At 43.1% G+C, this 27871-nt stretch overlaps 1 protein-coding gene across 5 annotated transcripts; it reads right to left on the bottom strand.

Moving 5' to 3' along the window:
- Positions 1 to 231: 231 nt before the first annotated feature.
- On the bottom strand, positions 232 to 27871 carry LOC124122516 (sorting nexin-2-like). Of its 5 annotated transcripts, none has more exons than XR_007223269.1 (14): positions 27763 to 27869; positions 25466 to 25565; positions 24216 to 24424; positions 22948 to 23055; positions 21759 to 21900; positions 21084 to 21162; positions 16143 to 16335; positions 15336 to 15422; positions 10820 to 10913; positions 9422 to 9627; positions 7780 to 7923; positions 6302 to 6454; positions 793 to 3333; positions 232 to 742 (listed from the first exon to the last, which is right to left on the bottom strand). XR_007223269.1 is itself a non-coding variant. In XM_048403745.1 (13 exons), exons 1-13 carry the CDS (start codon positions 27838 to 27840, stop codon positions 3283 to 3285), a joined length of 1644 nt encoding a protein of 547 aa, XP_048259702.1. In that variant the 5' UTR covers positions 27841 to 27871; the 3' UTR covers positions 232 to 3282. The 5 variants fall into 5 exon arrangements, 3 of the variants coding, with proteins under 3 accessions (XP_048259702.1, XP_048259704.1, XP_048259707.1); XR_007223267.1 differs by having other exon boundaries at positions 232 to 1219; positions 1270 to 3333; XM_048403745.1 differs by having other exon boundaries at positions 232 to 3333; positions 27763 to 27871.

The following is a 27871-nucleotide window of genomic DNA, read 5'->3' as shown; positions in this document are numbered from 1 at the left end:
AGACATCAATCTCACCAGCCCCCTCCCCTCCCCTCCCCTCCCCTACCATGCACCACAAGACACAACCGGCCCCTTGTTTAATCCATTGCCTGGTTGAGTTCGGGTACTTGAGTGTTATTCATCAAAATACATCACATCTTATAGGCGGTCACTGTATTTATTTCATAATAACACTTTATCACTTTGTTACTTAGTCCGATTCTCCAGCAAAAGAAAACTCAAGGCCAAATGTTGTAACAAATACATTGTTCATTCAACATGAGATGTACACATGTAACATGTACAGGGTGGCGTGAAATGTACAAGTCACAGAAGTGCCACAGACTCACACACAGCTAAATAATACACATGCTAGACACAGGTGCTGTGAAATGTGTGACGTCTACACCGTCTAGAGAGCAGTCCTGACACACTAACATCAAACCCCCGTAACTGTAGAGTATGTTTCAGTCCACAAACAATTGCACAGTTGGTGGAAGTACCGTGACTTAGCTCATTTCATAAAAAAAGTCCTTGATTCATATCATAAAAGATTTACAACAAATCATTCTAAAATCAGGTTCAAATACAATTTGTACAAAGAAAATCCTTTCCTAAAATGTATATTGACTATCATAAATCTACTGCTGAGAAATGAATGAGACGCAACATCTTCCCAATTTATCATCATCAGAGCAGAGGCAACTCCAGGGTCTTGAAAAGGTGGCTGCACACAGTACCTATGTCAAGACGTGAACACAACCTCATGATGGTTGACACGTCACAGTACCTATGTCATGACGTGAACACAACCTCATGATGGTTGACACGTCACAGTACCTATGTCATGACGTGAACACAACCTCATGATGGTTGACACGTCACAGTACCTATGTCATAACGTGAACACAACCTCATGATGGTTGACAGGTCACAGTACCTATGTCAAGACGTGAACACAACCTCATGATGGTTGACACGTCACAGTACCTATGTCATGACGTAAACATAACCGCATGATGGTTGACACATCACAGTACCTATGTCAAGACGTGAACACAACCTCATGATGGTTGACACGTCACAGTACCTATGTCATGACGTGAACACAACCGCATGATGGTTGACACATCACAGTACCTATGTCAAGACGTGAACACAACCTCATGATGGTTGACACGTCACAGTACCTATGTCATGACGTGAACACAACCTCATGATGGTTGACACGTCACAGTACCTATGTCATGACGTGAACACAACCTCATGATGGTTGACACGTCACAGTACCTATATCATGACGTGAGTGACTTGGGTTTTAACTCCGCTTTTAACTTTATTCCAGTTATATCACGGCTTAATGTAGGAGGAAAGCCCGAAGTGATGCAGGTCTAAGACGTTTACCACTTCGGTGAAACCCACGATGGTTGACACGTCACAGTACCTATATCATGACGTGAACACAACCTCATGATGGTTTACATGTTAGTTGTGATAGGCCCGCCTTCCCTGGACTCTCCCGTGCAGAGCTACATCCCACAGTAATCTGTGCACATCATGGACACTGGGCATCTCAATCATTGTTTGGTTGTTGTGGATGTGCAAGGAGTGAGACATCTTCCCGAGGCAAGGGAGTTAACTGACTATAAAAGTCAATTTTCGACCCTTGTCAAACAAGGCTGGTATTATGGAGTTAGAATTTGGCTGGACTAACAAGTCTATGCATAGTCCAATCAAAATCGCACATTGAAATCAAAATCCAGTTCGTAAACTGTCATGCAGATTTTGGTCAATTGTAGGATTAGCAAAACATGTGCACTGCCAATTCGTTGTCAAGAGATATTTTCCAAATCTTTTCATGTTTTCAATCAAGGTGCTCACGTGATTTGAGGCACTTCGCGATGTAAGACCTGTCTTATCACAAAATAGATCTTGAGTATCGATCAGATCCTCTTGGCTGGGGGCTGCCATTTTGTTTGAAGCTGATGCAAATGATATGAGAGTATATGGAATCTGATTGGTCCATAGGAAAGGCATAGAAGGGACATAACCTCGTAATAGCCACTTGTGGCACTAAGATCAAGCCAAGGAATTTAAGCCTTGTTCGGCAAGGGTGGAAACTGGACTTTTAAAGTCAGTTAACCCTCTTGCCTCGGGAAGATGGGAGTGAGACTATGAACAGTGTTGTTACAGGGATATGTAAAGAAGGTGCAGCATGAACCCTCCTGCCTGCCTGCCTAGCTTCCTGTCTCCTGTGTACATCGGCAATACTTCACAGTCTGTACACACAACGGCCACCATCACCAGTGCATACATGTCACCACCGTGGGATGTTGTCCCTACATTTGGAAGTCATCCACCCATGGGGCATGGTGGAATTCAGTATATACAAACCTGTGAACTAGTGAGGACATTTATATATGGTATATTATGAAGCCATTTCTGCTACCAGTGCAGGTCTACAATAACATACAATCATGTGGATTAACAGTAGAATAGTCCGACACAATGCCGCCAGAAGTAAGACTGTATCTGACAAGACCCTGCTAATCATGGAGACAGGGAGACAACACAAGCAAGGAGGGATTCAGGTCTTGCCGTGCTCTATTATGACATTAACACACATGTTGCTACATTCCTGTGAAACTAAATGAAGCAGGTGTAGAATTATTTGCCCGCAGAGAAAAGCTAATCCTGTTGCTACCAGTGAGAAGTTGGTTCATTTCAAGAGTGTTCACCTTGTTTAATATTTCACTATCAATCAGAAACATAAACTGAATGTTATGAAGAATATAAAATATCACATATTTGTACTTATTGATCAGACAGAAGAATGACTGCATCATTAAACCTTCGGCATAGTCTAGGAACTAAATAAGGCAAATGTATGTCCAGCAACTTGTATCCAAAAGGTCCATAAGATTTCAGTTCAAATGTTGACAATCTACACCTTGAAATGGACAGCATAAAGAAAACTTGTAAATCTTAACAAATCTGTGAACAGATTTGAAACAGGAATCCCAACCATGGGACAATGTTGTAGTTGATGGTACTATTTGTGGGGCCTCTTCGCTGGTACAATATATATTGTGGAGGACACTGAGTCAGTAAGACAGACTGCCAGCAAGCACTCCAGGGTCAGTGACGGACTCCAGCAGAGCTCCTGGGATCAAGTTGTTATGCAGTACAAAACCAGACTCACTGACTAGCTTGAAAACAAGCTTGATGACTTAAGGACAATGTAAATTAAATATTGATTATTGTAGTAGATGTCCACTGTACAGTCTCCGAACACCGGGGGTATCATGCAATAGCTTTGGCCTCCGGCAGGAATGTTTCCCAGAACTTTATCATCTGAAAGGAAGTACAGCCATATCAGCAACATATTCAGTAAGCGATTAATCATTCTCTTAAGTATTCTCGTGCGTTATGAAATAGCTGCTGGGGTTTTGTCAGTTAAAGTCATAAGACGAAATAGTCACTCAGTGGTTAAGGATACGCATATACACAGAAAGAAGAAACAATCACTCAATGTTTTATGATAGGAAAACTATAGAGTCTGAGTGTCCTAGTATAACTATAGTGTCTGAGTGTCGTAGTGTCGTAGTATAACTATAGTGTCTACGTGTTCTAGTATAAGTATAGCGTCTGCTTGTTCTATTATAAATGAAGTGTCTGCGTGTTATAGTATAACTGTAGTGTCTGAGACCAAGGATGTGATGAGCCTACCTGTGCCAAAGTAAGCATGTGGATGTGATGAGCCTACCTGTGGCTTACTGAGACCAAGGATGTGATGAGCCTACCTGTGGCTAAGTGAGACCAAGGATGTGATGAGCCTACCTGTGGTGAAGAGAGCATGTGGATGTGATGAGCCTACCTGTGTCTTAGTGAGACCAAGGATGTGATGAGCCTACCTGTGGTGAAGAGAGCATGTGGATGTGATGAGCCTACCTGTGGCTTGGTGAGACCAAGGATGTGATGAGCCTACCTGTGGCTAAGTGAGACCAAGGATGTGATGAGCCTACCTGTGGCTAAGTGAGACCAAGGATGTGATGAGCCTACCTGTGGCTAAGTGAGACCAAGGATGTGATGAGCCTACCTGTGGTGAAGAGAGCATGTGGATGTGATGAGCCTACCTGTGGTGAAGAGAGCATGTGGATGTGATGAGCCTACCTGTGGCTTAGTGAGACCAAGGATGTGATGAGCCTACCTGTGGCTTAGTGAGACCAAGGATGTGACGAGTCTACCTGTGGCTTAGTGAGACCAAGGATGTGATGAGCCTACCTATGGCAAGGTAAGCATGTGGATGTGATGAGCCTACCTGTGGTGAAGTGAGCATGTGGATGTGATGAACCTACCTGTGGCTTAGTGAGACCAAGGATGTGATGAGCCTACCTGTGGTGCAGAGAGCATGTGGATGTGATGAGCCTACCTGTGGCTTGGTGAGACCAAGGATGTGATGAGCCTACCTGTGGCTAAGTGAGACCAAGGATGTGATGAGCCTACCTGTGGCTTAGTGAGACCAAGGATGTGATGAGCCTACCTGTGGCTTAGTGAGACCAAGGATGTGACGAGTCTACCTGTCGCTTAGTGAGACCAAGGATGTGACGAGTCTACCTGTGGCTTAGTGAGACCAAGGATGTGATGAGCCTACCTGTGGCTTAGTGAGACCAAGGATGTGACGAGTCTACCTGTCGCTTAGTGAGACCAAGGATGTGACGAGTCTACCTGTGGCTAAGTGAGACCAAGGATACGATGAGCCTACCTGTGGTGAAGTGAGACCAAGGATGTGATGAGCCTACCTGTGGTGAAGTTAGCAGGTGGATGTGATGAGCCTACCTGTGTCTTAGTGAGACCAAGGATGTGATGAGCCTACCTGTGGCTTAGTGAGACCAAGGGTATGATGATGCCTACCTGTGGCTTAGTGAGACCAAGGATGTGATGAGCCTACCTGTGGCTTAGTGAGACCAAGGATGTGATGAGCCTACCTGTGGCTTAGTGAGACCAAGGATGTGATGAGCCTACCTGTGGCTTAGTGAGACCAAGGATGTGACGAGTCTACCTGTGGCTTAGTGAGACCAAGGATGTGACGAGTCTACCTGTGGCTTAGTGAGACCAAGGATGTGATGAGCCTACCTATGGCAAGGTAAGCATGTGGATGTGATGAGCCTACCTGTGGTGAAGTGAGCATGTGGATGTGATGAACCTACCTGTGGCTTAGTGAGACCAAGGATGTGATAAGGTTACCTGTGGTGAAGTGAGATCAAGGATGTGATGAGCCTACCTGTGGTGAAGTGAGCATGTGGATGTGATGAGCCTACCTGTGTCTTAGTGAGACCAAGGATGTGATGAGCCTACCTGTGTCTTAGTGAGACCAAGGATGTGATGAGCCTACCTGTGGTGAAGTGAGCAGGTGGATGTGATGAGCCTACCTGTGGCTTAGTGAGGCCAAGGATACGATGAGCCTACCTGTGGCTAAGTGAGACCAAGGATACGATGAGCCTACCTGTGGTGAAGTGAGACCAAGGATGTGATGAGCCTACCTGTGGTGAAGTTAGCAGGTGGATGTGATGAGCCTACCTGTGTCTTAGTGAGACCAAGGATGTGATGATGCCTACCTGTGGCTTAGTGAGACCAAGGATGTGATGAGCCTTCCTGTGGTGAAGTTAGCAGGTGGATGTGATGAGCCTACCTGTGTCTTAGTGAGACCAAGGATGTGATGAGCCTACCTGTGGCTTAGTGAGACCAAGGATATGATGATGCCTACCTGTGGCTTAGTGAGACCAAGGATGTGACGAGTCGACCTGTGGCTTAGTGAGACCAAGGATGTGATGAGCCTACCTATGGCAAGGTAAGCATGTGGATGTGATGAGCCTACCTGTGGTGAAGTGAGCATGTGGATGTGATGAACCTACCTGTGGCTTAGTGAGACCAAGGATGTGATGAGGTTACCTGTGGTGAAGTGAGATCAAGGATGTGATGAGCCTACCTGTGGTGAAGTGAGCAGGTGGATGTGATGAGCCTACCTGTGGCTTAGTGAGACCAAGGGTGTGATGAGGCTACCTGTGGCAAGGTAAGCATGTGGATGTTATGAGCCTACCTGTGGCTTAGTGAGACGAAGGATGTGATGAGCCTACCTGTGTCTTAGTGAGACCAAGGATGTGATGAGCCTACCTGTGACTAAGTGAGACGTAGGGTGTTATGAGCCTACCTGTGGCTTAGTGAGACGAAGGATGTGTTGAGCCTACCTGTGGCTAAGTGAGACCAAGGATGTGATTAGCCTACCTGTGGTGAAGTGAGACCAAGGATGTGATGAGCCTACCTTCTGTTGGTTCTCCATCAGAGCTTCCAAGTATTTCACTACACTGTTCTTGAAGTCTATGACCCGATACTTTTCAAAGCGGCGAATCTCTTTCCTTATTGTGTCAGAGATCTTCTCAAAATCCTCTTGGCCTTTCTCTACCTTTTGTTCATACTGCAAACAAGCAAACATTCCTATTATATTAACAAGGTACTAGTTGCATTCAATATACCCAGTAAAATAGAGTAGAACATGGAAATAACAAACTACAAGGGACCGGAGAAATCAGTTATACACATTCTTTATATACGTTTTCACTCAGAAACGTCCACCATCTCAGTTAAAACAAAACACAATGCTCGTAATTGCAGCATTGACTTGTATTTGTAGTGATCACTTCATAGCATTCAATTAATAACATTTCATACAGTAATTTAATAACCTTAAATTATATTAGTCCAATTATAGGTAAGATTAACATAAGCAAGTTTAACAAGGTTGAATCATCACCGTTGATCACGCTGATACGCCGCTGATTGCGAATAGCCAATAATCAGTGACACTTGACACTGAGTGAGATTTCAGTGGTATCTGGGCTTGTCGGGGATCAGATATCAGTTAGCTATATACGTTTGTTCACTGTAGAGAGTTCATTATATACAAATATTTTATATGATAATATAGAGGAGATAAATACAGTTCACTGTACACATGTACTACTGCTACGCTGCACTGGACAGCACAGGCAAGGACATATGATGACAGTCCATCACTACTGACATTGTAAACATGTGTGACATTACGAAGGCACTATAAACAGGTTGACATGTAAAGTGTCTGGATAAGGGGACAGACACAGGTTGACATGTAAAGTGTCTGGATAAGGGGATGGACACATGTTGACATGTTAAGTGTCTGAAAAAGGGGACGGACACATGTTGACATGTAAAGTGTCTGGATAAAAGGATGGACACATTTTGAGATGTGAAGTGTCTTAAAAAGGTGTCGGACACATGTTGACATGTAAAGTGTCTCAATAAGGGGATGGACACATGTTGACATGTAAAGTGCCTGAATAAGGTACCGACACATGTTGACATGTAAAGTGCCTGAATAAGGGGACGGACACATGTTGACATGTAAAGTGTCTGAATAAGGTACCGACACATGTTGACATGTAAAGTGTCTGAATAAGGGGACGGACACATGTTGACATGTAAAGTGCCTGAATAAGGGGACGGACACATGTTGACATGTAAAGTGTCTGAACAATGGAACTGATAAAGGGACCGACAGATATCTGAATTCAGGAGAGGTGTGACATGCACAGATCACCTACCTGTACAATGAAACATAGTAAGGTGTTAGAATTCTTTGACACCCCATATGTGTAGCCCATGACAGCCCCTTGCTATATAGAATAATTAAGTGAAGTGTTCCGACTTTTCTGCATAATATGTCAAGCATGACACAGTGACAGTTAGATACCACAAACTGACCTCTGTGATCTCCTGCTGTGCCTGTGAGATCTTGTCTGTCTTGTGTTGCACCTCCAGTTTAGCCTTATTCTCGCGTTTCTTCCCCAGGACCACCTCAGCATCCTTCCAGTTCTTGTACAGCTTGTAGCGCTCATGAAACACCTCCTGCAACACAGTCAGTACAACATGGAAACAAGCTGGGTGTCCGTCTTACCTACTGGGGTGCAGGAACGGATTTGGTTTCCAGTGTTGTAGCCAAATATTTCAGAATGTATATCTGTGTCTAAAAAGTATGCTCAATCACAGTTGTCTTTCAGTACATTTCAGTACAGTTTTGATATCAATATTTTCTGGAACGTGGAAAATTTAACAATTGTGAAACCAGTAAATCTTTGCTGATGCCAAATGTAAACGTAGGGTTACACTGTTGACAACATGACACAGACTCAATTATAATGAATCTCTGAGTCACAAAATGACGGTTAACATTCATGTTACCATATCATCCTACCATGCACACATTCACTGCTGGCTGAACAGAGGAATGTTTCGAACAAAGATGCTAGAAAGCTGAACGTCTGACAACTCTCCACGAGCCCTGATGCTGCACACAGGAGCATGTGCCTGCATCACCAGGTTTGTCCTGGCTTTCATTGCAAGTGTGCTTCATGTAGGAATAGAGGTATCTACAGTTGAGGTGCAGGCTGTCGGGGCCGAGTCTCCCCAGTGTCAGCTCTGCCTGGCACAACAGTGCTGCAGCTCCCTACCTAAGCTCTTCCTGGCACAACAGTGCTGCAGCTCCCTACCTAAGCTCTGCCTTGCACAACAGTGCTGCAGCTCCCTACCTAAGCTCTGCCTGGCACAACAGTGCTGCAGCTCCCTACCTAAGCTCTGCCTGGCACAACAGTGCTGCAGCTCCCTACCTAAGCTCTGCCTGGCACAACAGTGCTGCAGCTCCCTACCTAAGCTCTGCCTTGCACAACAGTGCTGCAGCTCCCTTTGTCAGTTCTGCCTGGCACAACAGTGCTGCAGCTCCCTACCTAAGCTCTGCCTGGCACAACAACGCTGCAGCTCCCTATGTCAGTTCTGCCTGGCACAACAGTGCTGCAGCTGCCTACCTAAGCTCTGCCTGGCACAACAGTGCTGCAGCTCCCTTACTAAGCTCTGCCTGGCACAACAGTGCTGCAGCTCCCTATGTCATTTCTGCCTGGCACAACAGTGCTGCAGCTCCCTACCTAAGCTCTGCCTGGCACAACAGTGCTGCAGCACCCCATGTCAGCTCTGCCTGGCACAACAGTGCTGCAGCTCCCTACGTCAGCTCTGCCTGGCACAACAACGCTGCAGCTCCCTACGTCAGTTCTGCCTGGCACAACAGTGCTGCAGCTCCCTACGTCAGCTCTGCCTGGCACAACAACGCTGCAGCTCCCTACGTCAGTTCTGCCTGGCACAACAGTGATGTAGCTTTCTATGTCAGCTCTGCCTGGCACAACAGTGCTGCAGCACCCCATGTCAGCTCTGCCTGGCACAACAGTGCTGCAGCTCCCTACATCAGTTCTGCCTGGCACAACAGTGATGTAGCTTCCTACGTCAGCTCTGCCTGACACAACATGCTGCAGCTCCCTACTTTGGTTTAAAGAGTCCACAGATGTTGCTGGAGCCTCACCTTGACTGCTCCTATGAGGGAGATGTAGTCCTTCATGAGTTCAGCCATGGTGAAGAAGTCATGCTCTGCCTGTTCTCTGTGCAGCTGCTCGATCTTCTCCTCCGTCTCGGCCAGCTGGGACAAGGCCCGTGACAGAGCCGTGTGTTCCTCCACACTCCCCAACATGGCAGCACTCTTGGCAAACACGGCCGTTGTCATGCTTAGCTCTGCAAGAGAAGATGAGTAAGGAGGAATTGTGAGGTTACTTTACTTTCCTATTGAGTTTTATTGTATGTGTAACAGTGTGTATGTTTCCTGTGTATTGACAGAACATGTAACAGTGTGTATGTTTCCTGTGTATTGACAGAACATGTAACAGTGTGTATGTTTCCTGTGTATTGAGAGAATATGTAACAGTGTACCTTTCCTGTGTATTGACAGAATGTGTAACAGTGTGTATGTTTCCTGTGTATTGACAGAATGTGTAACAGTATACCTTTCCTGTGTATTGACATAATGTGTAACAGTGTGTGTTTCCTGTGTATTGACAGAACGTGTAACAGTATACCTTTCCTGTGTATTGACAGAACATGTAACAGTGTGTATGTTTCCTGTGTATTGACAGAATGTGTAACAGTATACCTTTCCTGTGTATTGACAGAACATGTAACAGTGTGTATGTTTCCTGTGTATTGACAGAATGTGTAACAGTATACCTTTTCTGTGTATTGACAGAATGTGTAACAGTATACCTTTCCTGTGTATTGACAGAATGTGTAACAGTGTGTATGTTTCCTGTGTATTGACAGAACGTGTAACAGTATACCTTTCCTGTGTATTGACAGAATGTGTAACAGTGTGTATGTTTCCTGTGTATTGAAAGAACGTCTAACAGTATACCTTTCCTGTGTATTGACAGAATGTGTAACAGTGTGTACGTTCCTATGTATTGACAGAATGTGTAACAGTGTGTATGTTTCCTGTGTATTGGCAGAATGTGTAGCAGTGTGTATGTTTCCTGTGTATTGACAGAACGTGTAACAGTGTGTATGTTTCCTGTGTATTGACAGAATGTGTAACAGTGTGTATGTTTCCTGTGTATTGACAGAACGTGTAACAGTGTGTATGTTTCCTGTGTATTGACAGAATGTGTAACAGTATACCTTTCCTGTGTATTGACAGAACGTGTAACAGTGTACCTCTCCTGTGTATGACAGAATGTGTAACAGTGTGTATGTTTCCTGTGTATTGACAGAATGTGTAACAGTGTGTATGTTTCCTGTATATTGACAGAATGTGTAACAGTATACCTTTCCTGTGTATTGAGACAATGTGTAACAGTGTACCTTTCCCTTTGCTTGGAGAGAATGTAATAGTGTAGCTTTCCTGTGCATGGACAGAATGTGTTACTGTGTGTACCTTTCCTGTGCATGGAGAGGGCCTCAACACTGGAGTGGAGTTTACGGAGCTGTTGGTCCAAGGCCTCAATCTGTTGCTGTTTCTCCTCAAACCACTGAAAACAAAACTTGTCTGCTATAGTGTGTCTACTAAAGCATCCCAGCATGAGAGTGAGGTCAAAGATTATACATATTTCATCTATGTATGCACTTGACGCACCATTACTATACTTCAACTATGCATGTATGGAGAAGAAGGATGGAGCTTTTTTCAGCTATTGAATGGAAAACTGTCCTTTGGTTTACTGGAATATTTCAAAACATAAGGTTTATCCTCAGATATATAGAAAGAAAGGAGGTCAAGCTTGTATGAAAAGAGATGAAATAAATTAGGTGGAATTAAGAACAAACTTGATTCATGTTTTAGCATGCATTTTGATCTTTGTCATGCACAAGAAATGCATGTGGCTGATACCCACATGCAGGACCATGCACAAGGCGGTGTCAGACAATATACATTCACTGCATTTTGCATCACAAAACTAGAAATGAAAACCGTTATTTCTAAAGACACATCCTTCTGTTGGACCTAACATTAGTCGATGGAATTCCTGTACCTTTTCTGAAACATGCATACACTTGCTGCAGCATCAAGACATGTGGTTTCAGAGTAATGAGAAGCAGTATTGTGTTTATGGCCTGCTGCTAACACATGTGGAGCCTGGTGCTACCAATATTGAATGTGACCTGCAATGCCACTAAGGTGCATTCCAGTCCAGATTCCAAACTATATTCGTTCAATGGAAAAAACAACACTAGAGAAAGATGAACAACTGTTTGCATCTCCATACAAACAGAATTACTGAATTCAATATGCCTCAGACTTTGTAAGTGATTTTGTGCACTTTTAAAAATTGGCTTCACTCACTGTATTCATCCAACAGCACTCATCCTCCCCAATCCTCCTGGGTACAACTCTCAGCCCCAACCCTCCAGGAACCAACACTCCTACCCCCACCCTCCAGGAACCAACACTCCTACCCCCACCCTCCAGGAACCAACACTCCTCCCCAAACGCTCCAGGACACAAACCCCTCCCCCTACCCTCTAGGGTACAACACTCCTCAACCCACCCTCTAGGACCATCCTCCCCTCCCCAAACCCTCCAGGACACAACCCCTCCCTCTCCAAGGCACAGCCCTCCCTTCCCCTCCTCCTGGACAGTTACTGTGCAGTTTACACTGTTAAGTTTGTATTAGGGCATGCTGTTAAGGAAATTGTGTACTGTATGCATGGTAAACTTCATTCCGGTCTCCAGAAATAATACAGTCTAATTTCTAACAAGAGTTATAACTACTTCAAACAAACTGGTAATGAGTATCTACTGATGGCTGTTAGACGCATACATACAGCCGGGAGGTACACAAATGCTGTTCTACAACTTAACCCAACATCAGTTTTCAAATAAAAAGGCATCAGAACATAGTAAACAACATGCAGGATGTCCAAAGTGATAAAAAATAAATACACTCGAGGCAAACACTCTTTTTAAAATGTTGAAAGTGACAACATTTTTTGGCAGAAAGAGCAAAATATCCCTAAATTCATCATACAGGCTACACAAGAAAGGCTTTGTGACCAGCTTGGTGTGACCAGCTTGGTGTGACCAGCTTGGTGTGACCAGCTGGATTTGAGAGATCATTATTTATTGACTTTTTCATCATAGGTTTGTTTTCTATCTGAGTGGAATGGTGTCACCTTTGATGTCTTGGCAAGCAGTTTTGAAAGCTGCCAATATGCACAAATTCAGACACAAAGTTGTATTGACAGACAGACATTTGGACAGACAGACAAACAACAGCTGCAACAATGTGGCTGTGATCCGAGATGCATGTGAAAGTCAATGGAGATGGACACTACACAGATTGTTCTTGTGTTGTTACAGCAGTGTGAGATGGACACTACACAGATTGTTGTTGTGTTGTTGCAGCTGTGTAAGATGTACACTAGATAGATTGTTGTGTTGTTACAGCAGTGTGAGATGGACACTACACAGATTGTTGTTGTGTTGTTGCAGCTGTGTAAGATGTACACTACACAGATAGTTGTTGTGTTGTTGCAGCTGTGTAAGATGTACACTACATGGATTGTTGTTGTGTTGTTACAGCTGTGTGAGATGGACACTACACAGATTGTTGTTGTGTTGTTGCAGCTGTGTGAGATGGACACTACATGGATTGTTGTTGTGTTGTTACAGCTGTGTGAGATGGACACTAGACAGGTTTTTGTTGTGTTGTTGCAGGTGTGTGAGATAGACACTACATGGATTGTTGTTCTGTTGTTGCAGGTGTGTCAGATGGACACTACATGGATTGTTGTTGTGTTGTTGCAGTTGTGTCAGATGGACACTACACAAATTGTTGTTTTGTTGCTGCAGTTGTGTCAGATGGACACTACATGGATTGTTGTGTTGTTGCTGCTGTGCGAGATGGACACTACATGGATTGTTGTTGTGTTGTTGCTGCTGCGTGAGAAGGACACTACACAGATAGTTGTTGTGTTGTTGCAGTTGTGTCAGATGGACACTACACAGATTGTTGTTGTGTTGTTACAGCTGTGTGAGATGGACACTAGACAGGTTTTTGTTGTGTTGTTGCAGGTGTGTGAGATGGACACTACATGGATTGTTGTTGTGTTGTTGCAGGTATGTGAGATGGACACTACATGGATTGTTGTTGTGTTGTTGCAGGTATGTGAGATTGACACTACATGGATTGTTGTTGTGTTGTTGCAGGTATGTGAGATGGACACTACATGGATTGTTGTTGTGTTGTTGCAGGTATGTGAGATGGACACTACATGGATTGTTGTGTTGTTGCTGCCGTGTGAGATGGACACTACACAGATGGTTGTTGTGTTGTTGCAGGTATGTGAGATGGACACTACATGGATTGTTGTTGTGTTGTTGCAGGTGTGTGAGATGGACACTACACAGATTGTTGTTGTGTTGTTGCAGTTGTGTCAGATGGACACTACATGGATTGTTGTTGTGTTGTTGCAGGTATGTGAGATGGACACTACATGGATTGTTGTTCTGTTGTTGCAGGTGTGTGAGATGGACACTACATGGATTGTTGTTGTGTTGTTGCAGGTATGTGAGATGGACACTACATGGATTGTTGTTGTGTTGTTGCAGGTATGTGAGATGGACACTACATGGATTGTTGTTGTGTTGTTGCAGGTGTGTGAGATGGACACTACATGGATTGTTGTTGTGTTGTTGCAGGTGTGTGAGATGGACACTATATGGATTGTTGTTGTGATGTTGCAGGTATGTGAGATGGACACTACATGGATTGTTGTTGTGTTGTTGCAGGTGTGTGAGATGGACACTACATGGATTGTTGTTCTGTTGTTGCAGGTGTGTGAGATGGACACTACATGGATTGTTGTGTTGTTGCTGCCGTGTGAGATGGACACTACACAGATGGTTGTTGTGTTGTTGCTGCTGTGTGAGATGGACACTACACAGATTGTTGTTGTGTTGTTGCAGTTGTGTCAGATGGACACTACGTGGATTGTTGTTGTGTTGTTGCTGCTGTGTGAGATGGACACTACACAGATAGTTGTTGTGTTGTTGCAGTTGTGTCAGATGGACACTACATGGATTGTTGTTGTGTTGTTGCTGCTGTGTGAGATGGACACTACACAGATTGTTGTTGAGTTGTTGCAGTTGTGTCAGATGGACACTACATGGATTGTTGTTGTGTTGTTGCTGCTGTGTGAGATGGACACTACACAGATTGTTGTTGTGTTGTTGCAGTTGTGTCAGATGGACACTACATGGATTGTTGTTGTGTTGTTGCTGCTGTGTGAGATGGACACTACACAGATTGTTGTTGTGTTGTTGCAGTTGTGTCAGATGGACACTACATGGATTGTTGTTGTGTTGTTGCTGCTGTGTGAGATGGACACTACACAGATAGTTGTTGTGTTGTTGCAGTTGTGTCAGATGGACACTACATGGATTGTTGTTGTGTTGTTGCAGGTGTGTAAGATGGACACTACACAGATAGTTGTTGTGTTGTTGCAGGTATGTGAGATGGACACTACACAGATAGTTGTATTGTTGCAGCTGTGTGAGATGGACACTACAAAGATAGTTGTATTGTTGCAGCTGTGTGAGATGGACCCTACACAGATAGTTGTATTGTTTCAGCTGTGTGAGATGGACACTACACAGATAGTTGTGTTGTTTCTGCTGTGTGAGATGGACACTACACAGATAGTTGTTGTGTTGTTGCAGGTGTGTGAGAAGGACACTACACAGATAGTTCTTGTGTTGTTGCAGTTGTGTCAGATGGACACTACATGGATTGTTGTTGTGTTGTTTCTGCTGTGTCAGATGGACACTACACAGATTGGTGTTGTGTTGTTGCAGCTGTTTGAGATGGACACTACACAAACTGTGGTTGTGTGTTGTTGCAGCTGTAAGGCGGACACAACAGGTGGGGGGTGCAGACAGACACTGACATTACCTCCATCTGGTAGCTCCACTGGCCGCCACACGATGGGGAGCGAGGGACGATTGAGCAAAAATAAGTATGCAGATAAAGGCCTATTGACTGGGAAAACACACAGCATTAGCTACCCTCTTACCATCATACTGCATGTACATAGTGCAGACAATCGATAAACAGTTCTGAACTGAATCCTCAGGTAACAGACATCAATACAAGACTCATTGTACAAATGGTGTATTCATAACAAGACATTGTTCTATATTTAAAACCATGAGTTAATCATGTAATAAGATCAGAGAATAACAATTATCATGTACTAACAATAACTATGTTAGCTAAAAAAACATTTAAAGTGTCTAGAAAATCCATGTGATGTAGGCTTGTATTAATTAATTATTTCATTAACATGATTAACAAATCTTCATCAAAATATCTGCTAAGAATAAAACGTGAAAATAAAAAACATGAAATATATCTGAAAACTGATGTTGGGTGCAGATTGCTAAGAAAGAAGGAAGATACTGTCTCATCCATAGTCAGGGTAACGTTCAGGCTTCTTTACTTCTACACGTTTTCCTTGTTGATCACATAATTAGGATATTCTGTGAGATATATCCAAAGATCTGAACAAAAGCATTCATCTCCCTAGAGCTGCAACATTGCCTCATGTGACTGGGTGTGTGTGAAACCTTCAGTCCCGTCACGCTGACAGTTATCTCACATCAGTGACATCACACAGCTAACCCTGCACCTCTGCAACCTCCTTAGTAACTAATAACTTGGCATTTTTAAGTCATCTCAATTCATGAAAAGAAGACATACCTCATCAGTTTCATCCATCTTGAAAGTAATTTTCTCAACAGCATCCCCCATCTTGTGGAAGAGCCGCATGACCCCGGCACCGCTGAGAGCCGAGGTGCTGGTCGACTTTGGCAGCTCCCCGTCCCGTTCCAGGAAGTCCTGGAGGTCAGGGTCACTCCTCAGAACTGGGTGCTGAGCTGTGCGATTCAAGTACCTGCAATAGACTCATTAGGTCAGTGAGTGAGTTGAGTTTTACACCATATTCAGCAAATACTCCACGAATATCATGGAAGGGGACACACAAATCAGTTTACACATTGTACCCATGTGGGGAATAGTGCCTGTCCTTTGTCGTAATCCCACTGCCCGGAGCATTACAGTGGGACTACATAAAGACAACATGTTCCATTAACGTGACAACAGACTTGTTTAGTACAATGTCCTTACTGCATCGCCTCTCAGTATAACAGACTGACTCCTCACTATTACACAGACTGACTCCTCACAAGAACACAGACTGACTTCTCACAATAACAGACTGACTCCTCACTATAACACAGACTGACTCCTCACGATAACACAGACTGACTCCTCACAATTACAGACTGACTCCTTAAATAACACAGACTAACTCCTCACTATAACACTGACTGACTCCTCACTATAACACAACTTGACTCCTCACAATAACACAGACTGACTCCTCACAATAACAGACTGACTCCTCACAATAACAGACTGACTCCTTAAATAATGCAGACTAACTCCTCACTAAAACACTGACTGACTCCTTACTATAACACAACTTGACTCCTCACAATAACACAGACTGACTCCTCACAATAACAGACTGACTCCTTAAATAATGCAGACTAACTCCTCACTATAACACTGACTCCTTACTATAACACAACTTGACTCCTCACAATAACACAGACTGACTCCTCACAATAACAGACTGACTCCTCACAATAACAGACTGACTCCTCACAATAACAGACTGACTCCTAACTATAACACAGACTGACTCCTCACAATAACAGACTGACTCCTCACAATAACACAGACTGACTCCTCACAATAACAGACTGACTCCTCACAATAACAGACTGACTCCTCACAATAACAGACTGACCCCTTACAATAACAGACTGACTCCTCACGATAACACAGACTGACTCCTCACTATAACACAGACTGACTCCTCACAATAACAGACTGACTCCTCACAATAACAGGCTGACTCCTCACAATAACAGACTGACTCCTCACGATAACACAGACTGACCCCTTACAATAACAGACTGACTCCTCATGATAACACAGACTGACTCCTCACTATAACACAGACTGACTCCTCACTATAACACAGACTGACTCCTCACAATAACAGACTGACTCCTCACAATAACAGACTGACTCCTCACGGTAACACAGACTGACTCCTCACGATAACACAGACTGACTCCTCACTATAACACAGACTGACTCCTCACAATAACAGACTGACTCCTCACAATAACACTGACTGACTCCTCACAATAACAGACTGACTCCTCACTATAACAGACTGACTCCTCACAATAACAGACTGACCCCTTACAATAACAGACTGACTCCTCACGATAACACAGACTGACTCCTCACTATAACACAGACTGACTCCTCACAATAACAGACTGACTCCTCACGATAACACAGACTGACCCCTTACAATAACAGACTGACTCCTCATGATAACACAGACTGACTCCTCACTATAACACAGACTGACTCCTCACTATAACACAGACTGACTCCTCACAATAACACAGACTGACTCCTCACAATAACAGACTGACTCCTCACAATAACAGACTGACTCCTCACAATAACAGACTGACCCCTTACAATAACAGACTGACTCCTCACGATAACACAGACTGACTCCTCACTATAACACAGACTGACTCCTCACAATAACAGACTGACTCCTCACGATAACACAGACTGACCCCTTACAATAACAGACTGACTCCTCATGATAACACAGACTGACTCCTCACAATAACAGACTGACTCCTCACTATAACACTGACTGACTCCTCACTATAACACAACTTGACTCCTCACAATAACACAGACTGACTCCTCACAATAACAGACTGACTCCTCACAATAACAGACTGACTCCTTACAATAACAGACTGACTCCTCACGATAACACAGACTGACTCCTCACAATAACACAGACTGACTCCTCACAATAACAGACTGACTCCTCACAATAACAGAGTGACTCCTTAAATAACACAGACTAACTCCTCACTATAACACTGACTCCTTACTATAACACAACTTGACTCCTCACAACAACACAGACTGACTCCTCACAATAACAGACTGACTCCTCACAATAACACAGACTGACTCCTCACAATAACAGACTGACTCCTCACTATAACACAGACTGACTCCTCACAATAACAGACTGACTCCTCACAATAACACAGACTGACTCCTCACAATAACAGACTGACTCCTCACAATAACAGACTGACTCCTTACAATAACAGACTGACTCCTCACGATAACACAGACTGACTCCTCACTATAACACAGACTGACTCCTCACAATAACAGACTGACTCCTCACAATAACAGACTGACTCCTCACAATAACAGACTGACTCCTCACAATAACACAGACTGACTCCTCACAATAACAGACTGACTCCTCACGATAACACAGACTGACCCCTTACAATAACAGACTGACTCCTCATGATAACACAGACTGACTCCTCACTATAACACAGACTGACTCGTCACTATAACACAGACTGACTCCTCACAATAACAGACTGACTCCTCACAATAACAGACTGACTCCTCAAGATAACACAGACTGACTCCTCACGATAACACAGACTGACTCCTCACTATAACACAGACTGACTCCTCACAATAACAGACTGACTCCTCACAATAACACTGACTGACTCCTCACAATAACAGACTGACTCCTCACTATAACAGACTGACTCCTCACAATAACAGACTGACCCCTTACAATAACAGACTGACTCCTCACGATAACACAGACTGACTCCTCACTATAACACAGACTGACTCCTCACAATAACAGACTGACTCCTCACGATAACACAGACTGACCCCTTACAATAACAGACTGACCCCTCATGATAACACAGACTGACTCCTCACTATAACACAGACTGACTCCTCACAATAACAGACTGACTCCTCACAATAACAGACTGACTCCTCACAATAACACAGACTGACTCCTCACAATAACAGACTGACTCCTCACAATAACACAGACTGACTCCTCACAATAACAGACTGACTCCTCACGATAACACAGACTGACCCCTTACAATAACAGACTGACTCCTCATGATAACACAGACTGACTCCTCACTATAACACAGACTGACTCCTCACTATAACAGACTGACTCCTCACAATAACAGACTGACTCCTCACAATAACAGACTGACTCCTCACAATAACAGACTGACTCCTCACAATAACAGACTGACCCCTTACAATAACAGACTGACTCCTCACGATAACACAGACTGACTCCTCACTATAACACAGACTGACTCCTCACAATAACAGACTGACTCCTCACAATAACAGACTGACTCCTCACAATAACACAGACTGACTCCTCACAATAACAGACTGACTCCTCACAATAACACAGACTGACTCCTCACAATAACAGACTGACTCCTCACGATAACACAGACTGACCCCTTACAATAACAGACTGACTCCTCATGATAACACAGACTGACTCCTCACTATAACACAGACTGACTCCTCACTATAACACAGACTGACTCCTCACAATAACAGACTGACTCCTCACAATAACAGACTGACTCCTCACGATAACACAGACTTGACTCCTCACGATAACACAGACTGACTCCTCACTATAACACAGACTGACTCCTCACAATAACAGACTGACTCCTCACAATAACACTGACTGACTCCTCACAATAACAGACTGACTCCTCACTATAACAGACTGACTCCTCACAATAACAGACTGACCCCTTACAATAACAGACTGACTCCTCACGATAACACAGACTGACTCCTCACTATAACACAGACTGACTCCTCACAATAACAGACTGACTCCTCACGATAACACAGACTGACCCCTTACAATAACAGACTGACCCCTCATGATAACACAGACTGACTCCTCACTATAACACAGACTGACTCCTCACTATAACACAGACTGACTCCTCACAATAACAGACTGACTCCTCACAATAACAGACTGACTCCTCACAATAACAGACTGACTCCTCACGATAACACAGACTGACTCCTCATGATAACACAGACTGACTCCTCACTATAACACAGACTGACTCCTCACAATAACAGACTGACTCCTCACATTAACACTGACTGACTCCTCACAATAACAGACTGACTCCTCACTATAACACAGACTGACTCCTCACAATAACACAGTCTGACTCCTCACAATAACAGACTGACTCCTCACAAAAACACAGACTGACTCCTCACAATAACAGACTGACTCCTCATAATAACAAACTGACTCTTCACAATAACAGACTGACTCCTCACGATAACACAGACTGACTCCTCACGATAACAGACTGACTCCTCACAAGAACAGACTGACCACACTACAGAGGCGGTCAGATCTGTGTAAGTTGTCAGTTGACGTATACCGTTGTCCCCCACCACACTACAGAGGTAGTCAGATCTGTGTAAGTTGTCAGTTGACGTATACCGTTGTCCCCATCCACACTACAGAGGCGGCCGGATTTGTGTAAGTTGTCAGATGACGTGTACCGTTGTCCCCCTCCACACTACAGAGGCGGTCAGACCTGTGTAAGTTGTCAGATGATGTGTACCGTTGTCCCCCACCACACTACAGATAATGTATACCTTTCAAGTGCTGCTCGTCTCCTCTCCACAAAGTCAGAAGAACCCGACTCTTCCTTGGACATCTTGATCTTCGTCATACCTGCAACAACACCAGGTTAACTGACACACTGTTAACCTGAGCACAGATTTAAGGAAAACACCAAGTTGATGGATAATGTAACAGTAGAATTCTACATATACCACCTAATCTATTGCAGCAGAAAACATAACAGTGAATCCATCCATGTGTTTCACTACACAAAACAAGCATGCACTACTCATGTATCCCAGCAATATGTCATGTCTGCTTGTGTACAAGGGAAGAAGTATTGTATGGTTTTCAAGATCTGCTCCAGAAACGAGCACTACTGCCATTTTCAGTCAAAGTCACTGTCGTGCCAATGGATACTCAAAAAATAAGTATCAAAAAGCAACAGTTTACCAGTAGACCTAGCTATGCACCAAGTTAGGTGAAGAAATATTGTATGTTTTTCAAAATCTGCTCTGGAAAGGAGCACTACCACCATTTTCAGTCCAAGTCAAAGTCGTTGCCATGAAAACTAATCCAAATGGCTTTGACACCCACTGTAAACATGTCCGTTCTGTGAATGATTCTGTATATTTCTACCTGTGTAACCATATTAAATAACTCCCAATTTCCTTTTCCCAGAGCTAGAGACAAATCCCAGTTCATACCAACGACGCTTTTCTCTGGTGCTGGGGGGACAATGATTCCCATCTTGACATTTTTCTCCTGGAGCCTGGCATGTAGACCCAGGAAGTCACTGAACCTCCGCAAAACACTCAACTCTGGATTGCGGAATGCTGGAATGCTGGTCTGAAACAGTGAAAGGTGGTTGTTGCCTCAGGTAACAGCGCTTAAAAACGGTTTTGGTCATATTGACATGGATAGTCTACATCAGATTTGAAAACAATTGATGGAAAAATCATGCTTCTAGTGTCATAAAAATTCCAGATGATTGTAACTGTGTCATGTTTTGTAAATCTAAAACATCTTGACCATCTGAAACAGACTCCACTGGGCGTAAAATAGTAGTGAAAATAATATGAATGCATCATTGAAATTCAGTGATGACACCAGATGTTTGTGAAAAGGGTAAGCATGTTCTGCTCTACCGGTAGCACCCGCCCTCACAACTGCATAAAAAGTAAGCGTGTGTCGCCTGACATCAAACAGCAGGACATCTGCCTGTCTTCACCAGACAGGGACAGCGTACCAGGCAATCTAGAGACACGATAGTGGATTACTGACTAGTTGAAATTAAAAATGATATGTTACCCGGTACTTTTGAAGTATGTCCTCTGCATTCATGTTAACATACATCTGAATTTAGGAAAGTAGGTATCCCAATTTTGCCCAATATGGTGACAACACCACTTAGTTTGAATCCTAGATAAATCCCTGCTGCTCTAGGCAACAGACCTGAAGCTGAAGGCACTCTCCTATCCAGAGTGCCATGCGTAGTACCTCTGCCACAGGGCAGTGCCATGTGATGATTCGTCACATCTTACACAGTCCATTCAAGTTATTGCATATGTTTTTCATCTGCTTCATTTTTGACAAGTCTACATATCTTGATAGAACATATGTCATGGAAGGGTTATCGGTAAGTTTCATTGAGAAAATATCCTAAATCATGAAAAAGCAGTTGTAGTAGCATATTTATATAATTATGAAAAAAAATGTAAAGTGCCAAATACTTGCATTAGTCCGTTCTATTTTGATTTCTGAAAAAGCGCATTTGTTAACAAACAAGAGAAAAATCCGGTAACGTGATATGCAAATTAGCCTGTGGCAGCGGTGTCATGCATAAGTCAGCACTGCACCGGAGTGTGAGCTGAAGGGTTCAGGTGAAGGACCTACTTTAGTTACAACTCGGTACACCATGTATGCGCCGATGCCATCACCCATCTTCTGTGGCTCCATCACCCGAATCTCTATGGTGCCTTCATCCTCATCATCAACATCCACCTGTGGGCATCAATCGTGTCAAAATTAACAAATTCTCACATCAATACAAGACTATAACATCCGCAAATCATTCAACCAGCATCAAATGATCATTTATACTGATCGTGACTCGTACTTATTGCTTATCTAATCTCATTTCCAAAAGGTAGTGGAAACTTCCTGAACTGTGATCCCAGAGAACAGAAAAAACACTCACCCGAATGCACATTTGAGCCGTGCAAGCACACCACAACCAACATGACCAAACCAGGAGACTCGTCACTTCTTATTTCCCTTTCCTAACGGTCAAAACACAGGGGAAGAGGGGATGGCTGGGTGGGTGCTCTAACATACGATTCAGGACAAGTTTAAATGATATTTTTACTCTAATAAATACATATCCTGACTCACACTTATTGCTTGAATCCCACTGCTGGTGGTGGGTTCCACCAGTGTGAGTGATTCAGATCGAGATCTGTACTTAATTTTTCAATATATACATGCAAGGTACCACCTCTTTGTGAGTGAGGGAGTTGGATTTTACGCTGCTTTCACCAGTATTCCAGCAATATCACGGCAGGGGACACCAGAAAGGGGCTTCACTCATTGTACCCATGTGGGGAATTGAACCCGGGGATTCAGTGCGACGAGCGAGATCTTTAACCACAACTAGGCCACCCTTCTGCCCCTCCCCGTGAAAGGGATAGATTTTGTGGATTATTTATGTGGAAATGTTTTGTTTGAAGCAACTGCATGTGACATGAGAGGTGGAATCTGATTGGTCAATAGGAGGAATAAAGAAGGGACATAACTCGTAACAGACACTGGTGGAACTACGACTTTTACAGTCAGTTAACTCCCTTGCCTTGGGAAGAAGGAAGCTGTCCTCCCTCATATTATGATCTATGAATGATGCAGCATCCTTATCACTGTTCACAATTAAGCATGAAAGGAATTAAATGTGTTCCTCACAATAAAGAAGTTGACATCCATGAATTCTCTTCCTTATGAAAGTAATTACGTGCCTTGTCATTGCCCTAGTTTAAACAGTCCAAGTTTTAGATTTCCAAAACTAACCGCAGGACCCTGTCTACTTGTGGACACTGATAACAAGTTCCATCTACCAGTAGGTGTTATCAAGACTGTATGAAGCAAGCAGGAGGAATGACTTGGTTCTGTACCTCATCTCGAGAGCTCTTTGTCGTCCCTGACAATTTTGACGATGCTGTAGAGGACTGGGAAACACTGATCTGAGGGGTTGGTTCAGGTTTGGGGCTGACGGCACCGACAACGGGTTCAGCTGCTTCCTTCTCTGGCACGGCAGCTGCTACAGGGGGGACTTCCTCCTCCTCATTGTCTGAGTCATCCAGCTTCACCTCATCTCCACCTCCTACACAACAACACATGCAGTACTGAGTGTACAAGCTTGCCTGTTTACTTAAAGAAATAATAACTACCAATTGCTTTCTGACTAGCTTTTAAAATAAATATTCATTAAATTGATTGAAGTGAAGGGAATGAATGGAATAAGCATCATTGGGCAATGCTGGAGTGGAGAGTAGGTCATGTAGTAGCAAGTAAACATGAAATGAATGGGGGCACATGCACCCTGACCAACTGTCCTCAATGATAACCAGCTGTAAACGTACCCTGACAATATAATTAAATGTCTGATCCTAAAATGATAATCCAGGATCCGTCTTAAACTAAGCAAAAGAAGCAATACTGCAGACTTGGGGCATCACATGTTTCAAGGTACTGTACATCTTATTCAGAATTTGGTATTCACAGAAACATGTCAGTCATGAAAAAGAAAATATTTTGCAGTTCATGGCAAAGTGTAGTTTTCAGACTTCTGGAACCCCGGCTTGATCATCTTGCATCTTGACAGTCCCAGCAAGCTGAATTCAAATCATTCAAGAACCATTTTTTTGTCAGCAAGCCCAATTTTGATGCCTGGGTAGCTCTCATGTGATGGCACTAGATCTTATTACACAGAGACAGTCAGTCAGTCAATCACATCACTAACTACAACGTCTAGACATAGGCTGGAGCTTAGACCCTTCAATCACAAGCAGTCGACTTGCTAGAGACAAATGGCATAAGGAGATTTCAATGATTTTATTTTTATAAACTTTTGATAGGAGATTCTTCTATATTATCACCCAGTTTGACCAAAATTTTCAGGACATGCTGCACAACAATGAACCAATTTAAAACCCTGATAAGACATACTTAGTAATAATTCTACATACTGTCCACCATGATCACCAGTTTGTTACTCATTGGAAACAACTTTGTTAATAATCACAAGAACTTGTTTGGAGATACAAATAAAGCAACTACATGCCATACCCTACTTAATCACTGAGCTGACTGGAAGTAAACAGTTTCTGGTAGTATTTTCTTATTTCTGGAACCTGAAACTAACCAGCAAACAAGTCCTCCTCCTCTTTTTCTTTAATTCCAGCATCCTCATCATTGATGGGCAAACTTGCTGGCTCTTCACTAGGTGATGGCTCAGACTTTTGCTGAAACAAAGAAATATTTCCAAGTGTTACAGACATCATGTCATCTTTGTCCGAGTCCCACCCAGGATTATAACTGAAGTAAATATGCATCTGCCACAAGCTCCATTACAAAATAATATGCAGGGTTCATTCTAGGAATTTTCTGACAAATGCTGTTTGGAAAGAGAGTCATTTCTTTTTTCTTGGAGTCAACGACTCACACAAAGTGGCAATCCGAAGCCCTGTGGTCTATGAAAGAAGGACTCCTGACCTCAAAGAATACAACAACATGACACCAGAATGATGAGGGAAACATGATGGACTTTGTCTCTGCCCTACTACCTTTCACATCCTACATAAAAGTATCAACAATGGCCCAAAACATGAAGATTAAAAAGAGGTGAAAACAGAAAACTAAAGTGTTGAAGAACTAAACAGATTTTTTAGTAAATCAACCAAGTTTGCAGCAAATGTCAGTAAAAAATACAAATTTGAAATTAAAGTTCCCAAATTCATGTTAATAATGCCCTAAAAATATTAACTTGTATTTCACTGATGACAGGTCCAGTGAAGAGGCAAAGGAAAAAACTGCATGTCCAAATATACCTTGATGCGTCGTTTTAAACAGAGCTATCAATCATTCGTTCACCCCAAAATGGCCAACTTTCTTACAGACAACAGGTCAGTCAGGCGGACAACAGTATGAGGATTAGCGATACTCGGTAGTCTGTATCTCGGTAGTCTGTATCTCATTTGGACTGTTCACATGCCAACTTTCTTGTAAGGCTTAAATTGAAGATTTTTTGATTGGTGAGCGAAAGTCATCATTTACCAGCATCAGAGAAGGAATGCATATGACTAAATACTCAGCAATTTCTAATGACTGGTGAGTGGCAATCAATAATGTAAAATTGGTCAAAGAACAATGGTGAACATCATTCAATTTCCAATTCTGCATACTTTTAAGGGCCCAACTGTGTCAAGCATCCATATTCAACCATGGCAAACATTCAAGTCAATGTTCAGTATACACTCAGTTCTCAAGGCAGTGAAAACTTGGTTTACGAAGGTTATAAGTTAAGACTTAGGATGAGAAAAGATGTACGAGTTTACTGGACATGCTGGAGATGCTGCATAAAATGAAAACTTATGTAGATTTTTCTAGATGTGCTGAAGACAAAACATCACTTTTGACCAATGTTGAACAAGTGCCAAGAGCTGTATTTACAGACTTTGAAGATGGTGCCCAGACTGCTGTAAGAACTGTGTTTCCTAACTGTCAATTAAAAGGTTGCTTCTTTGACTTTGATCTGTGTGTTTGACATTATGCACAGAAGTGTAGTTTGCAGACAGAATTCTCAAACGTTCCTGAGATCAAGGAACTAGTCAGAAGAGCAGCAGCCCTGCCACTAATTCCAGAACACCACCTGGAAGATGTGTGGGTACGTGCCCTGGAAGATGCACCACTTCATGATCCCAGGGTGTTGCAATGAATGGTTGGTTGGTTGTTTGTTGAGACTAAAGACACAAATGAAACACCTGCAAAATGGAACTTATAAGTATGCTAATGCAGCTTCTTATCTAACTGGCTTGTGAAAGTATTTTGTCCATGTGGTTGAAAATTGTAAAATGTATATATTGTAAATGATAAAATGGATTGTGTATTGTGGATCATATGTTAATATATATGAAATAAAAGCCAGTAAAAAAGCTTTATACTCCTATATGTATATATTGTACATAAATATATGCCTGCCAAAAAACCGCTTACATCTTACTCTTACTTAGAAAAGGACTACAGCCTAATGCACTTGTTGTTTCAAGACCGACTATAGAAACAGTTGGCACAGCGGGGGGACATCCACTCAACACAGGGGCTTTGATCGGGGACAAGACACGCCCCCTGTGTATTGGTGGTACTACCAACTTTAAACAGCAAACACAATCGCTTGGAAAAGTAAACTCGCCCTGCCGATATTACCATCTAGAGCCGTTAGAGCACCTGCTACCATTGTCATAACGTACGTGTGTGTACGTACAACGTGATGCCTTTCTGCTTATTGGAGCTGAACTGTTTATGAATAATCACCAAGGAATGAGTCAAGCCGGCTGCCGATAATCTAATAGTCTTTCAGCTTACTTACGGTGAAACACACATTCATACGTTAATCAGTTCAAGTGCAGATTAAGATGATGAACAGATGCATATAATTATTACCTCCTTGGCGTCAGAAAATAGATCATCTTCGTCCTTCTGATCTGTTTCCTCGTCAAATGGGGGTGGTTCAGACGCCATCTTGATATCACGTGACTGAATCACGAAGACT

The sequence above is a fragment of the Haliotis rufescens genome, unplaced genomic scaffold (assembly GCF_023055435.1).
Source record: "Haliotis rufescens isolate VD_foot unplaced genomic scaffold, xgHalRufe1.0.p SCAF_1, whole genome shotgun sequence".
NCBI lineage: Eukaryota > Metazoa > Mollusca > Gastropoda > Lepetellida > Haliotidae > Haliotis > Haliotis rufescens.
This window is presented reverse-complemented; position numbering and strand designations above follow the sequence as displayed.